The sequence below is a fragment of the Poromitra crassiceps genome (assembly GCF_964638095.1).
Source record: "Poromitra crassiceps genome assembly, contig: HAP1_SCAFFOLD_125, whole genome shotgun sequence".
In the NCBI taxonomy this organism is placed as follows: Eukaryota; Metazoa; Chordata; class Actinopteri; order Beryciformes; family Melamphaidae; genus Poromitra; species Poromitra crassiceps.
The window spans coordinates 451,510-467,336 of NW_028152234.1; the positions used below are offsets into that span (position 1 = coordinate 451,510).

Below are 15,827 nucleotides of genomic sequence, written 5' to 3' on the forward strand. Positions count from 1 at the left end.
CCTTGAGCTTGTGTACCAGCCTGGAGGGTACTATGGTGTTGAATGCTGAGCTGTAGTACACGAACAGCAGTCTTACATAAGTGTCCTTCCCCTCCAGGTGGGACAGGGCGGTGTGGAGCATGTGTGCTACTGCATCCGCTGTGCTCCTGTTGGGGCGGTATGCAAATTGTAGCGGGTCGTGGTCCGGGGGGAGTGTGGGGCGGATCTGTGATATGACCAGCTTCTCAAAGCACTTGCTGGCTATTGGCGTGAGGGCTATTGGGCGCCAGTCATTGAGGCTGGTCACTTTCTGCTGCTTGGGAATGGGGATGATTGTCGCTGCTTTGAAGCAGGAGGGAACTTGTCGGAGGGAGAGAGACTGGTTGAAAATGTCTGTGAATACGCCTGCCAGCTGGTGGGCGCAGGCCTTGAGGACCCGCCCGGGGATGCCGTCCGGGCCGGCCGCCTTGCGTGGGTTGATGCACAGGAACGTCCGGCGCACCTCAACCTCAGTGATGGTGAGAGGGCGGTCTGGGTCTGTGGGGGGTGGGAGGTGGGGGGGGTTGGTTGTACACTATGTGTAGGTGTTGGTTAATCTGCTCCACTATGTGTAGGTGATGGTTAATCTGCTCCACTATGTGTAGGTGGGGCTGCAGAGCCCCCCAGCTGCTGACTTGGTGATGAACTGTGTCAAGGTCTGCCTGAACTCCACCTACGAGGACATCTTCAACAACTGTCTGGAGCTCTACAACCGCCAGTTCCAGCCCACCATGCAGCTGGTCAGTCACATTAAATAATAGTCTGTAATTTAAATAAGATGAATAGGATTAGATCATTTATAAAACTGTTTAAAAGCGAGGAAGAAAAGAGAGTTTGGGCCATATCTTACATGTAGTGCAAGTGCAAGCGTTATCTTTGGTAGTTTCTAGTGCTCAAAATCTCCCATTTTTCTTTTAATTACCACTGGGTACAGTGCCTCAGTACATCAAAGGACATGTTTCAGCAACCCAGTGGTAATTAAAAGAACAATATTGAGATTTTGAGTACTAGAAAATACCGAAGATAACGCTTGCCCTTGCACTTCCACTGGGCGTAAGATATGGCCTTTTATGTCTTTTGGTTCTGCTTTTGGGCACGTCATTTCCCTGTGCCGACAAAGAGAGTAAGTGATGTCGTATGCGCACACATGGAAGTAAGGAAGTAACATTGGTTTCAGAGGGAACCCTCTTTGTTAGCAAACGCTCTTTGTTTTTAGTTCTCGGTATGGATTTACTTCGAAAATGACCGTTTCCCATAACTTTGGAATATTATTTCAATGTGTGGTGAGTACATGCACAGGAGTCACAACATGTGCATGTGAGTGTTTCTGGCACTGTTGGAATGTGTATTTTGGGTGACTGAACGCGGGGAGGCAGCGGTACGATAGACTGCATTTTTTGCCATTCTGAACAAGCGTAGTTGAGCAATTGAGTGCCGCCCACGCGTGGCGCACCCTTCTGCATTATAGTACTGAGATATAATTAATATAATTAACCTTCATTCAGGCACCGATGAACTGAGTCTCTATCAGTCTATACATCCCAGAAATAATTTCCCGAACACTGAATGATTCATCTCATAACGTGGATAAATATAAAAAAAGCAATCTTTGTTTGCTATAAATTAATAATACTTTGCATGGTAATTGAAAACTAAAATCTCCCATTCACAACCTCGTTCAGAACCTGACCGCACAAAAATGAAAGGCAAAGCAGACTACGAAATAGCTTCATCCCCCAAGCCACAAGACTCCTAAACAATAAACAGCTCTACCCCACCATTATGACCAGCTGCTAAGATAACATGTACAGATTTATTTATGGCCAACCGCAATATATAGACAAAGACTTGTAACTACTAATTAATATAACATATAAAGATTATTTATGGGCATCCGCAATATACAGTACAGACCCGAAAAGCACAAGAAACAGATGACAGTAACGATGACAATGTTCTGATGTTAATGTACCAGTTTAAGCATGACAGAAAACAATGATGATAATGTTGATGATAATGTGAATGACAATGATGACGATGTTGATGACGATGTTGATGACGATGATGATGACGATGTTGATGACGATGATGATGACGATGTTGATGACGATGATGATGATGACATGTAACGGAACATAACTCAGCTCAAGCATTTCACCGTGTGTACTTGTACATCCGTGTGACAATAAACATCTTGTATCTTTTATCTTGTAATTTCAGAAGATGAAACACTCGCAAGTAATTTGGGGGAATTATATAGTAATAGATGTGTTCTGTGTAGACCGTTCAGTGAAATCACAATGCTGAACACTAGAAAAAAGATTGTTTTGCACACTTTTGTACTTTTTTCAAGTGAACGTCCGATTTTGGAAAGAAATGTTCTTAGGTGTACTGCACTCTTCTACGTAAATCCCCAACACACCCCGACAACCAACTGTCTTATCTCCTACCTCTTTTTCCTCTGGCAGGCCGAGCCAGAGAATAAGAAGAAGCAGAAGAAGAAAGAAAAAGGGGAGGGAGAGGAAGAGGAGCAGAAGATGCAGCAGGGCCAGCTGGACGAGGAGGGCCCGAGTATACAGAACCTGGACTTCTGGTCCAACCTCATCACCCTCATCGTGTCCATCATCAAGGAAGACAAGAACTCCTACACGCCCATCATCAACCAGTTAGTGCTCTTTCCTATAGGGAGCCTGTCACGGAGTCAGAACTGCCTGCTATATAGTCAGTGTTCCTAAGTCACCACCTCCTTCGGCATGTAATGGGGCCTAAGAGATTACATTTGCCATGTTTTGAAAAATCCTCACAAAAAGAGTTTTACTTGGTCAAACCAAGCGATTCAGCTACATTCAGAATCAGGAGAGACTATAGAACATTTCACTCACACCAAAACTAAAAAAGTCAGAAGAGGGCGTGACTTAGGCACTCTTATTACAGAGTGTTATAATATTACAAACACAATATGCAGTGTGTACTACATACTACATACTGCTTTTTATAGTAGTACTGTATACAGTATGAAACCTTTAAATCGATGTGTCACGTGTCAGTTCTGAACTTCTCATCAAACTCGTGTCTAGGGGTACCCCATCATTCCACCAACACCGCAACATGAATGTGATCAAATGGTTACAAGGAGGTTAGGCTGTTGGTCATTGAAATTAACTTGAATTACCTATAGGCCTTCATGCAGGATGATTGGCTGCATCTTGTAGTCAGCTCTCAGTCAGCTCTGTAACTGAGGCAGGATTGACTCGCATGTCTTAATACATTGCCATTCTTCTGATTGGCGGAGGTGACAACAGACTTGATGATATTGCTACCTTCTGCTTAACGTTCTGATCTCAGCCTCAGAAGCAGTGACAAAACTTGGCTTGAGGTTGCGAAAAGACAATTTCTCTACAGGCATCACTGCTGCACTCCGCTAGCAGCTTAGTCCATCCGGACCCTGGAACATCACTGTCGTCCTCAAGATGTGAGAGCCAAATATCCAGGGCTCCAGTTCAGTAGTGCCTCGCCATAGCGACACTGGAAAATATAAGTCTATGACACATGAAGTTAGCTCCAGCTATCCAGTCGTTCCGCCTGCCCGGAAGTAATCCCACAGGAAGCAAGGGCGAAAGGAAATAGTCCATACTTCTGCCAGGCAATTAAACATCATTCAATGATCAGGACAGCCAGAAATACATAAGTAAACATTATCATCTCTGATCCGAGGGGATACTGCCTACTCTCACCTAACGAACCGTGACATGACCCCTAGAAAAAGAGAAAACACAAAAAAACATACCATAAACTATCACTTATCATCAATCTTATACAACTTTGTTAATGAGTTTACTTTTTACGTTTATGTTTTTGGTTTACGCTTTTACGCTTTTACGCTTTTCTCTAGTCAAGTCAAGTCAAGTCAAGTCAAGTTTATTTGTATAGCACATTTCATACACAGAGGCAATTCAAAGTGCTTCACATAAAATGGATGACAGGAAAATAAAAGAATAAAAGAAGAGAATAAAATTGACATTTAAAAGCATTACAACAAAACTTTAAAAAAGTGTATAAAAAGTGCATCAAGCAACAGGCGCAGCAGTTGCAAAAAGAGCTAAAAACTTATAGAGGACTCATTGGGTTTGCATAATAGAATAAATCAATTTATCTATATTGAGTCCCGCGACAACATGACTACACACACATAAAACTCAGGTCTGGGTACGGTGTCCTCTTTTCCTCTATACTGCAGTTTGGACGCCAAGCATACCCCCGCTTGTACCTTGCGTCATCTGTTGCCCGTCGACAAACAGGCCGTTTTTTTCTCTCTAAACCTTGCTTAAAATGAGTACGGCTCTAGTCAGCTCACCTTACGCGTGCATCCCTCCTGACGCATTACCTCACCCTCTTGTGAGTTTATCCGTATTACGGAACCATCCCCCCAACCTGCAGCTTTTAGCAGTAATTACAGTCATCTATGTTTTAAAACCAATTGTATAATAGTGATTGAGAAACAGCTGTCAGCAGTTAAAAGTGACGGCAAACATAAAAGATTTTAGTCTATTTTTAAAAGTAAGTAACGTTGGGGCAGTAAACAGCTGTCAGCAGTTAAAAGCGACGGTAAACATAAAATTCTTTAGTCTATTTTTAAAAGTAAGTAACGTTGGGGCAGATCTGAGGTCTTCAGGCAGTTTGTTCCAGCTAGCAGAAGCATAGTGGGTATCCTAGGGACAGTTAATAAGCTGGACCCTGCTGACCTGAGAGGTCTAGACGGTTCATAGCGTGGGAGCAATTCAGCGATGTATTTTGGGCCTAGGCCATTAAGTGATTTATAGACTAATAACAGTATTTTAAAATCTATTCTATGACAAACTGGCAACCAGTGTAAGGACTTAAGAACTGGAGTGATATGATCAGCTTTCTTAGTCTTCGTTAGAACTCTAGCAGCAGCATTCTGAATGAGCTGAAGTTGCCTAAGTTCTTTTTTGGAGAGATCAGAGAAAAGGCTATTGCAGTAGTCTAACCTACTATAGATGAAGGCGTGAATTAGTTTTTGTAGATCCTGTCTGGACATGTAGCCCCTAATTCTTGCTATATTTTTAAGATGATAAAAAGCTGATTTTCTGATTGACTTAATGTGGGAGTTAAAGTTGAGATCGGAATCAATAATAATGCCAAGATTTTTTACTTGATCCTTAGGCTTCAGGGATCGAGACTCAAGGCGTGCAGTGATTTTAAGCCTTTGTTCTTTGGGACCAAAGACGATCACCTCTGTTTTGTCTTTGCTTAGCTGTAGGAAATTCTGGCGCATCCAGTTATTTATTTGGTCAATGTACTGGCACAATGATTCTATGGGAGCATAGTCAGCTGAGGAAAGAGTTATATACAACTGAGTGTCGTCTGCGTAGTTATGATAGGCTACTTTGTTTTTTTGCATAATTAGGCCTAGAGGGAGCATATAAAGGTTGAAGAGAACGGGCCCCATAATGGATCCTTGAGGCACCCCACAAGTCATACTAGTTAGGTCAGATGTGTAATTGCCAATGGAGATGAAGTACTTCCTGTCTTGAAGATAGGACCTGAACCACTGGAGGACCGTACCCGATAGCCCAACCCAGTTTTCCAGTCTGTCCAATAATATTGAGTGGTCAACAGTATCAAATGCAGCGCTAAGATCCAGTAGCACTAGAATCAAATTTTTGCCTGAGTCTGAGTTCATTCTAATGTAATTTATGACTTTAGTAAGCACGGTTTCTGTGCTGTGATGGGGCGAAAGCCTGATGGCGTTTATCTAGGAGATCATTTGATCATCATACGCTTTTCTCAACTCATAACATTTACCAACATTACACACAAACAGTGTTACATATTTACATTTAGAATACATCGTGCAAATTCTTGGTGAGAGTGTAGGGTCCCCTTGGTAATCTAGAACAGATTTGAAAGGTATACTGTAAGTGTAATGGTCTTTGAACTAGACCTGGTTTTATGCGGTCTAGATGGGGCAAAAACAATTAAATCCTAAATTTTTCCATTTTCACAGATAAGATAAAAGTTTTACAAATCTCAAAGTGTTTATTGGTGAGAGTCTAGGGTCCCCTTGGTAATCTAGCCCCACATTTGAAACGTGTAAATGTAATGGTCTTTGAACTGGACCTGGTTTTATGCAGTATAGATGCAAAAAAACAATGAAATCTCAGTGAAAATGGTGGCCATCTTGGATTTGAGGTCAAATCTGACTTCCCTCCACACCTGAAAATAAACCGTATGGTATTCACTCACTATCTGATTTGTGAAACTTTTATCCCATTTGTGAAAACTAAAATAATGGATGATTTCAAATCTGACTTCGCTCCCAATCTTAAAATAAATGTTATGGTATTCCCTAACTATGTGTGAAATTTCACGTTTTTCTCAAAAAGTGCACAATTCCTCTATTTTTGGGAGCTAATCCGCTCTACTAATATCCTTATAGTCGTTTATATGTTTTATACCACAGCCTTATAATACTTATAATAAGGATTTAAATCTTCCTATAGTTATTGTAATCTTTATAGTTGTCGGTCTACAGTAAGTGTGAATGGTCCTTAACACTTTAACCCCCCCCCCCCCCCCCCTTCCCTCCCCCGTCCCCAACCAGGTTTCCTCAGGAGCTCAACGTGGGCAAAGTCAGTGCTGCGGTCATGTGGACGCTGTTCGCCCAGGACATGAAACATGCCCTGGGGGGTAAGACTTAGTGTGTGTGTGTGTGTGTGTGTGTGTGTGTGTGAGAGAGAGAGAGAGAGAGAGAGACAAAGATGGAGAGCGAGAGAAATATCCAAGTCAGTCCCACCACTCTTTCTTCTCTCTCCACACTTTCTTTTCTTCCATTCACTCCATCGATTGTGTCTCTTTCTCTCTGTCGCTTTGCCATAATCTCTTCCAGTCTTGCATAACATCGACCATTACCACTGGAACAACGGTGAGGTCACAGACACCCAGCGCATAACAAGATACAGTCAGAGATTCGGTTACAGCAGTGGCGAACCGTCATAGTCAAGCAGATAGGTGAGTGAAGTGTGCTTTTGACGATAAAAGCATGAGCTTTGGCACACTGTTAGAGCATGCCCTAATGACGATTTTTGGCTATAGGGCCATCGCATAGGCGGCCATTTTCCAAGATGGCCGCCAGCAGTTGTTACTTTACAGTAACTCACGTTCTAGACCACCTAGGAGCTTGATTCCGGTGGCTAATCCTACATTTTCAAGGATGAGGAATGGAGTGGTCCTCTTTACAACACACTTGCACCTACCTAACTACATGCATCTGGCATTCAGAGAGCTAAATAATAGTAAAACCATCAACATTATGTAATATTGGTGGAGTTATACATGCTTTTGAAATATAACATGTACAATGCCGTACTTACCAATGTTTACAATGAAATGCAATGTTATTGTTTTTTTTGTTATTTTATAACAATAAACAAGAGGTCACTCAGTTACATTGAATGGTGAAATGCAATGTTAGTTGTGAAAACAGTCCACCACAGTGGCAAAGTGTGGTACACTGAAGTGCTGCCTTGACACATTTGCACTGTCCACTGCATCCCTTTTTGCATCCACAACGGAGGAGTCTGCGACAGGCCTGGCTTGCTTCTGGAAGTGTGATCCAGTGAACTTCCCATCCACCTGTTTCCTTCCTCTTCCACCCCCAGTCACCTGCAACTATCATCTGTCCCCAGCAGTGACCAGCTTGGTAGGCAGCCCTCTTTGTATGCTGAATCTTGTGTTGGGGGAGTCCATCAATTGTCCTACCTTTCTGGGTGAAGAGCTGCTTGCATGCCTGATTGACTGATTCCTGGCTGCTGGTGAGGTCATGCAGCAATACCACGAATCGCTCGAGAGGCTCCATCCAGTCGTCTATGGTGTCTGGGGTGACAGCCAATGCACAGAAGGCTCTAGTGACGTCATCAAAGGTCCTCCATGTATCCCACGCCATCTTCCTGCCCCTGCCACCAAAGAACGACACTGTGTCACATCCAGTAAAGGCATGGAACATAAGGCTATGCATCGATCTGGTCCTAGTGCCCTCGCCATTTCATGAGCTGCTAAATGCCGAAAACACTTCCCAGCTCCAAAGGCAACCCACAGCTCAGGGATGTTGAGGCGTTGGGCTGGGGTCACTGCCAGTACTAGCACATCTGTGTCAACTGTGCATATTGACACCTTGCTATACCCTTCCTTCACACCATCTAGGTGCAGTAGGATGTGGGTATCAGCCTCCTCATGTGTGCATGGTGCAATATCCGATATATCTCGGGCTGAGTACAGAGGACTTCAGCATGATGGGTGCTGATTATTTGTTTGTCAGTGTCAAGGGCTGTCAAACTAGTTGCCAGGAAGGAGAACAGCTCAGCCTTGTTGTCGTTGATGCGCGGAAACTCTGGCCAGTTTCCGGGAATGGCACTGAATGGCTCAATGCGTCTTCGGACTCCCTTCCCTCTCTTGCTGCGTGTTTCAGCCTTCAGATTTCAGGGATATATTCATCGCACACATCTACTCTGCTGACATGCACCAGCTGAGAGAGAATATATGGTGAGAACACTTGCTGCGCGTAATCGGAAAATGTCTTAGCAGCACCAGGTTGTAGCATGTTCATGAGAGCAGCCCCATCAAGGATGATGACCTGTACTGTGGGGTTGGATGGATTCTCTTGTGAAGGAAGCAGGTTATCCAAACAGCCCACCAAGGCTGACTTGGTACCAGTTCTCATATGAAAAAAGGCGAGACACGCACAATCCAAAACCTGTATAGGGCAGGTGCAGAGCTCGAGGCAAGAATAGTAGAAAAAATAAATAAAGCTCACACACTGCAAAGGCTCCAGTTTAGGTGTTTTTATTTGACAACAGTGGTTGCGTTTCGGGCAGCATGCCCTTCCTCAGACCTTGGTACCAGTTCTCAGCTTGTCCATTTGTGACAATGCTGGTGGACATGCCTGGTGTTCATGCTGAAAGAACTCCTCTAGATTTCCATCATCAGAGTGGAACTGTGGACATGACGCAGCTCTTTCAGTACACCAGTCTTCCAGGGACATCAGATCGTTTCCCTCGTCCAGGTCATTGCTGTACTCGGCCTTCAGCAGGAGTAGATATTGCTAGAAGTGCTCCCGTGATGGTTGCTGGGTCACCGGTTGCTGGGTCACTAGTCAACGGCTACAGTTTGCGCATGATTGGTAGGCATGCTGTGCATAACGGTTGTTGTTTTTTACAAATAATAATTTCGAATTTATTGTAAAATTAACAATTATTGTAATACCATAATAGCCTAGGTTTTGAACAAAATGTTGTATGTAATGTAGTATGTAGTAAGTAACCTAGTTGTCTAACTAAAAAATAATTCTGCATCTGATTTTTTTGGGGTGTGCCAGCTGCCTCTTTGTGTGGCACAGGAACACCCTATCACAACCATGGCTATGCCAGAGATCTCGTGAACTATGTGCTCATATAAATAAACTACCCTATATTCAACTACTAAACTAAGTATTATAAAGGAGACATTGGGATGTACTGCATTGTAATATCATGTCACAGTTCGAAAACTTCCATGTTGATGGTTTCACTATCATTTAGTTCCCTGAATGCCAGATATATGAAGTTATGTAGTTGCTAGCATGTTGTAAATAGTACCACTGCATTCCTCATCCTTGAAAATGTAGGACTAGCCACCAGGATCAGGGTCCTAGGTGGTCTAGAACCTGAGCTACTGGTAAAGTCACAACCAGGGGCAGCCATCTTGGAAAATGGCCACCTATGCGATGGCCCTATAGCCAAAAATCATCATAGGTGCATGCTCTAACAGTGTGCAAAAGCTCATGTTTTTATCGTCAAAGGCACAATTCCCTTATAGATTGCACATATCTGCTGGGCTATCAGGGCCTTCTAGGTACAGTATTCACTGAATACCCAAGAATTAAAAAAAAAAAAAAAAGAAAGAAAAAGAAATCCCCCTAATAAATTATTTGTATTTGTTATTTATTAGTTTTTATTAACTGAAATAACAGTAATATTGTCGCTAAATTGTTCAGATCTTGGACTCACTTTGTTTCAGCAAATATGGGGTTAAATATTTGGACCAGCCTCCACTGGCAAATGGTATTGATTGACAGCAACCCTTCGCGAAGACCGACTCTAGTCATGACATGAGGATGACAATTTTGATGACAGGTGTCTTAACCAATCAGAATATAATTTAGTTGTGGCGTTAGCCAATCACAATTAGTTGAGTTGTGGGTGGGATATGTCGAGGGATTCGCGAATCCAAGGCAACCAGGAGACGAGACGGGCCGTCACGGACGACAAGGAGGGAGGAGTTTATGATGATGTGCTTGTGACATGCATGGGGTTGTTATGAGGAAATGGACGCGCAGCAGTACTTTTCAAAGGATTTAATCTGGAGCTGTCAAGCTATATTTTCCCCATTTCCAGGCTAGCTTGGAGGGCTTGCTTGTTGCTTTTCAAGACAATGGGTTTTGTCATCAAGCGAACGTCATTGGTAAGTTAAAACTTTTTTTTTTTTATTGCTGGTGGTGCTGGGGGCTGGGGCAGCTGATGTCGGTGGGCAGGGGGAGTTTTGGACCTGTCCGCGGGTTTTAGAGTTCGTTGTGCTTGTAATTTTCGGAGTCTTTCTGTGTATTGAGCTAATTGTTAAACTGTGGTTGTGTTACTGACAGACTGTAACGGAGTGCACACAGAGACCTCAGACTTGCGCGTACAGTAGGCTATATATTGTGTGTGTGTGTGTGTGTGTGGGGGGGGGGGGGTTACTGCATAGAAGGCCCGGTTCTGATAGGCACGGTTCGCCACTGGGTTACAGACACACAGCGGATAACAAGATACAGTCAGAAAAGAGGTTACAGACACCCACTGCATAACAAGATACAGTCAGACCCAGCACAGTCAAAAAAGAGGTTACAGACACCCAGCACATAACAAGAAGAACAACGACCGTCTTCTGCACGTCAAACCACTACATCGAGTCAGGGTCTAATTATATCTCCGGAAGGGAAATCGTAGCAACATCGATGACGTTACCTGCACGTCCACTGCAGATCCTCTCCTTCCATGCGACGTCGAAATATGCATATGCCACTCCCACAATGGCTATATTCAGATATTCTTTTGAAATGATCTGCACAGTGAGCATTCAGCAGCGTTACAAATAGCCTATCCAGACTTAACGTATTTTGCTACTATGGGGGTGGGGGGGGGGGGGGGGTATGACCGTGTGTGGGATTTGAACCCAGATTGCCTGCTCCATAGCGCCCCGTCTTATCCATTCAGCTGTCACATTGTTGGAGTTACTGTGAGTATTTTGGACATTATGGCCCCTATTCTCCCACAGGCCTTCGGCGCTAAAACGGGCCTTCGGCGCTAAAAAACGTGCCTTGCGCCTGCCTCGGGAAGATATCAACATGGCTTTATGCTGCCAAATGCGCTTTAGGCCGAATGGGCGTGGCGCACTCCCTGAATGGGCGAGAATGGGCGTTTCGGCGTTAAATAGCGGCCTAATGATATCTTCCCACCTGGCGTAAATTTAGCGCTTTGCGCTTTTGAAAACCAGGCCTATACAGTGCGCTGGTTGTGTGGAGCGCTCCCCTCTGGCTCCCCTCTGTCACCCTTCTCTGTGTCACTCTCTCCCTCTCTCCTCAGTCTGACAGGCACAATACGACTCTCTCTCTCTGACTCCCTCGCTCAGACAGACACAACACACTTCCCATAGGAAAAATAAGTTGTAAGTTCACTGCCTGGCGTCCCAGCATGCATTGTGGTACTCCATTTAGCTACTAAATAGCAACCAAATGAGCCGAAATATATGGTTACATGCTCCCAAAATAATGTGTAATGGTAACACAACCTGCAATTGTAGAACATTTCAATATTGGACCAAATAAAAAGTCGAAATGAAAACACCACCCTATGTGAAACATATATGTCATCCTGGGCCTATATATACCCCTTGTCGATTTAACGTGATTTAGATAAGTGACAGCGGAACGCGCTTCTACTGTCATCTGCTATACTGTGATGTCCGCTCCAATAACTTTGCCCTACTTCACATTTAGTTTTACAATAAAAACACATTTATGCAATGACTTTACATAATGTAGGGTATATTTATGTGCATCATCCTTCCTGCAGCAGGCGAGAGAAAATGATCTCTTTCTGGACAAACTTTCACCAATCTAATAGGCTATATTTTTCTAGCTGATGCATTTAGAACATTCTTTTCACTTTGATCTTGCTATAGTGTAGGGTATTTACATGCTTGCAGTATTTAAACTGCAGTTAGATTGGTTTGAGAAGCATAATAATATGGAATAATAGCCTATATATGGAGACAGACAGGCTGGATGAAGGGAGGGGGGGGGGTTGCAGAGCGCTTGGCTTTGTCTGGTTTTACCGGATTTGTCCAGGAATTGGAGCTTAAAAGGCAAGCGTGTGACTCTTTACTGCAATTCTCCAATGAGCGGACTATGCATAATTTTACGCTTAAAAGGCGTGGTTATAATGGTTGAGGCTGAGTGTAGCGCCGATACCAAGATAGCGAGTGCGCTGGTCCACACCCACTTACTGCGCTAGGCGGCCTAGCGCTAGTCCTTAAACGCAGTTTCTACGCCGATTGCAACGATAGGGCCTGTTATAATTGTACTGGACATAGGCGTGCCACGTAGTGTTAATTTTGTCGGATATTTGTTTTATTTAGTCTTAGTCTTAGTCCTGTGTTAAATGTCCTTGTTAGTCTTTGTCATATTTAGTCAACCTCATCCTGTTTTTATTTAGTCAAGTTTTAGTCGACTAAACGTTTGAGCACTTTAGTCTCAGCTTAGTCAAATAAAACCATAAGTATTTTAGTCTAGTTTTAGTCAACGAAAACTGCTCACATTTTAGTCTAGTTTTAGTCAATGAAAACTGTTGAATCTGCTGATGCGCTTGCACTAGTAATGGTATTTCGAAGCACTGTTGGCAACTCTTTCCCAGGGAAAGTAGCTAATGCTGACCCTGCCCACTCAGTGTCGGTGTACGGCGGTAGGAACGACAAGTGGACCGTATTCACAATCCCTGCTCAGCCCGACTTCTCTGGATATAACGTAGACAAGCAAGTAGCTGTACATTTTGGTAACACAATGCCTCATACACATATACTGTAGATAAGACCCTTAGCTAAGACTGGGCGGGTTCTGTTGTAACTACTGCAAATGTTTTTAAGACAGCTAAATGTCAGCTAGATCTATGATGCTGCAGCACAGGGACCTGAACTGCTGCATTGAGCGGGGGAAACAGTCTATAATTAGTGTTCATTTTGTCGTCTATTTTTTTATTTAGTCCTCATCGTCTTTTTGTTTAGTCAAGTTTTAGTTGACTAAAAGTTTGAGTATTTTAGTCTCGTCTTAGTCAATGAAACTAAAAGTCTGAACATTTTAGTCTCGTCTTAGTCTTGGGGAAAATGGTAGTCGACTAACATTTTTCGTCATAGTTTTCGTCGACGAAATTAACACTACTGCCACGGTAACTGTCTGCCTTTCCGAAACCTTGCCTCTCCGAACGTTAACTTCCATTATTCGGACTGGCGGTCCTTCACCTTTTTTTGATAGGTCCAGCCATTACGAAAATTCCTGCCTTCATTAATCGAAATGTCGGCCCTTCCTCCTTTTTCTAAAGGATCCGCCATTCCGAAGTTTGGATATTGTGGAATATGGCACAGCTGCAGACTGCAGTGCAGACATTTCAGTGCACACTGCGCCAGGGATTCCGCTATACGATTTTTTCTGGTCGGCCAATGAAGCCAGCAACATTCCAGAATTCCGGCCTTATAGAATATTTACCGGCCCAGTCAAAATGTAGCCTATTGAAAAAAGACAGATGTAGCCTAATCATTTCTTAAATACATAACATATTATTGCATAAATTTTATCAAACAAAATCTTAATTTTAAATCATTTTTTGATTTCAAAATAATTATCTAACTATTCACTGTGGTCTGCGCTTGCGAGTTCAAAGGGAGCGAGCTGCACACCGCTCCTTATTTAATTAATTAATTTGGTTCGGGTTTGCAGACCCATTAACACATTGAGTGCCAAGGACGTCTGTGCACGTCCTAAAAAAAAGTAACGAGGAGTGCCAAGGACGTCTGTGGACGTCCTAAAATCATAATTCATATTATTCCATAATTCTGCTGTTTAAGGTCGTACCTAGCCAGTGAGCATGAATCCCTTCAAGGGATCACACGGCGCCACCTTAAACATCGTCACAGGAGCTGCTCCACCCACCTCAGATCCTTTACTTTGTACAGGAGACAGCGGAGAAAGCCGTGATCAAAGTGGAAACCGATGCATGATCAGCCAGAGCCGTATATATTGCTCTATCTACAGCGGAGAGTGGGCTCGGCTGCATCCGCGCTCACAACTGAGCTCTTATGCTTCTATCTATCTCCACACGATTTCCTGCAAAGAAAGCCAGCATCCGAAGCCGAACGGCCAAGCCTTTTCGTTCAGTCGCGTTTGCCAGCGCGCATCATTTCCTTGATGGGCGCTGGGATCTGTCCGGGGCAAAAACGGAGTCGAGAAAACAAACTCTGTGCGTGTGGGAGGAGCCCGCAGCTCAGAGGTGGAGAGGGGGGGGGGGGGGGGGGAGGGGTGTGTGGCACACAGGCTGCACAGAAACCACACCACACGCCACCACATCAGAAAACACCAGCCAGAGTCAGTGAATGTGCTCGAAATTAGAGTGCAAAAGGTATTCATAAAAGGGACTATATCTTGGAAAGTAAAAAAAAACGACAGAAAACCCTTGAAAGTGCACTTTTTTGAGAGGCTGTCATTTCATAATGGAACTGTCTAGAAACAAAATTTCTTCTTTGGAAGAAGCAGGAGTGTTCAATGTTTCATTAAAGTCCAGCCCCGTTAATATAGCCATAATAGAAAAAATTCTATAGCTGTTTTCAACTGAATGGAAGTGAATCTGGCACAGGCTGCAGACAATTTTACTGAAGCGCTGTGGCACTCAATGTGTTAAGATGAATCAATAAAGCACAAAAAACAAAAGCTATTATCCAATCGTCAAACAATATATATGTATATTATTATATGTATTTTATTATAGTGAATGAACTCGTCATAAACTTTGAGAACTGAGTTTGTCATATAGGCTATTCCCGTTTAATTAAGCCTAAAGAAAGACACTGGCGGGCCTACATTAAATGTCTCTTTGCATCCAAGAACGTGAAATTAAATAACTTGAAAGATAATGGCTGAGTTTCCCAACAAAGAAGCTTCTTAAGGAGTTAAGAAGCATCTTAAGGAGTTAAGAAGCTTCTTAAGGAGTTAAGAAGGCTCCAAAGAAGTGTTTCCCAAACGCCTTCTTAACAGAAGAGAAAAATAAAAAAAATAGAAGGCTCTTAAGAAGCATCTTAACTGGAGCGGCTCACTAGATGGCACTCTGAGCCCACCAGTGGGCCACGACTCAGTGGTTGAGAAACACTGTTGTAGAATAACCTAATCATGGTCATGTTAAACTTTATTAAACATTATTTATTTCAGACATGGACTGCAGTTCAAATTGCTTTATATACACAGCATACAACAAAACAGAGAAACACTCCAGAATTTAAGCGACCTTGGGTTCTGTGAAAGGTGCTATATAAATCCACAACATTATAAAAGGAATCCATTCTGATTAGAGGAATATAGCCTACGGTAAAACATTTAAAACACAAGTAACCATACATACAGGGGAGATTTTCAAGTGTTCCCTAATTTTAAACACTAAAGGGTACATGAAAGAAAG

The 15,827-nt window shown here is 43.2% G+C and overlaps 1 protein-coding gene across 1 annotated transcript in view; it reads left to right on the forward strand.

Annotated features, from left to right (window-relative positions):
* Positions 1-15,827, forward strand: part of LOC310800854 (protein unc-13 homolog B-like) — a gene marked incomplete at both ends in the record, with an annotated part of 267,146 nt that overhangs the window by 122,524 nt on the left and 128,795 nt on the right. Inside the window, 4 exons of the mRNA XM_083664751.1 lie at positions 624-758; positions 2,535-2,683; positions 6,644-6,729; positions 6,929-6,964. Coding sequence (XP_083520877.1) covers positions 624-758; positions 2,535-2,683; positions 6,644-6,729; positions 6,929-6,964 — 406 coding nt within the window. The remainder of the gene's footprint in view (positions 1-623; positions 759-2,534; positions 2,684-6,643; positions 6,730-6,928; positions 6,965-15,827) is intronic.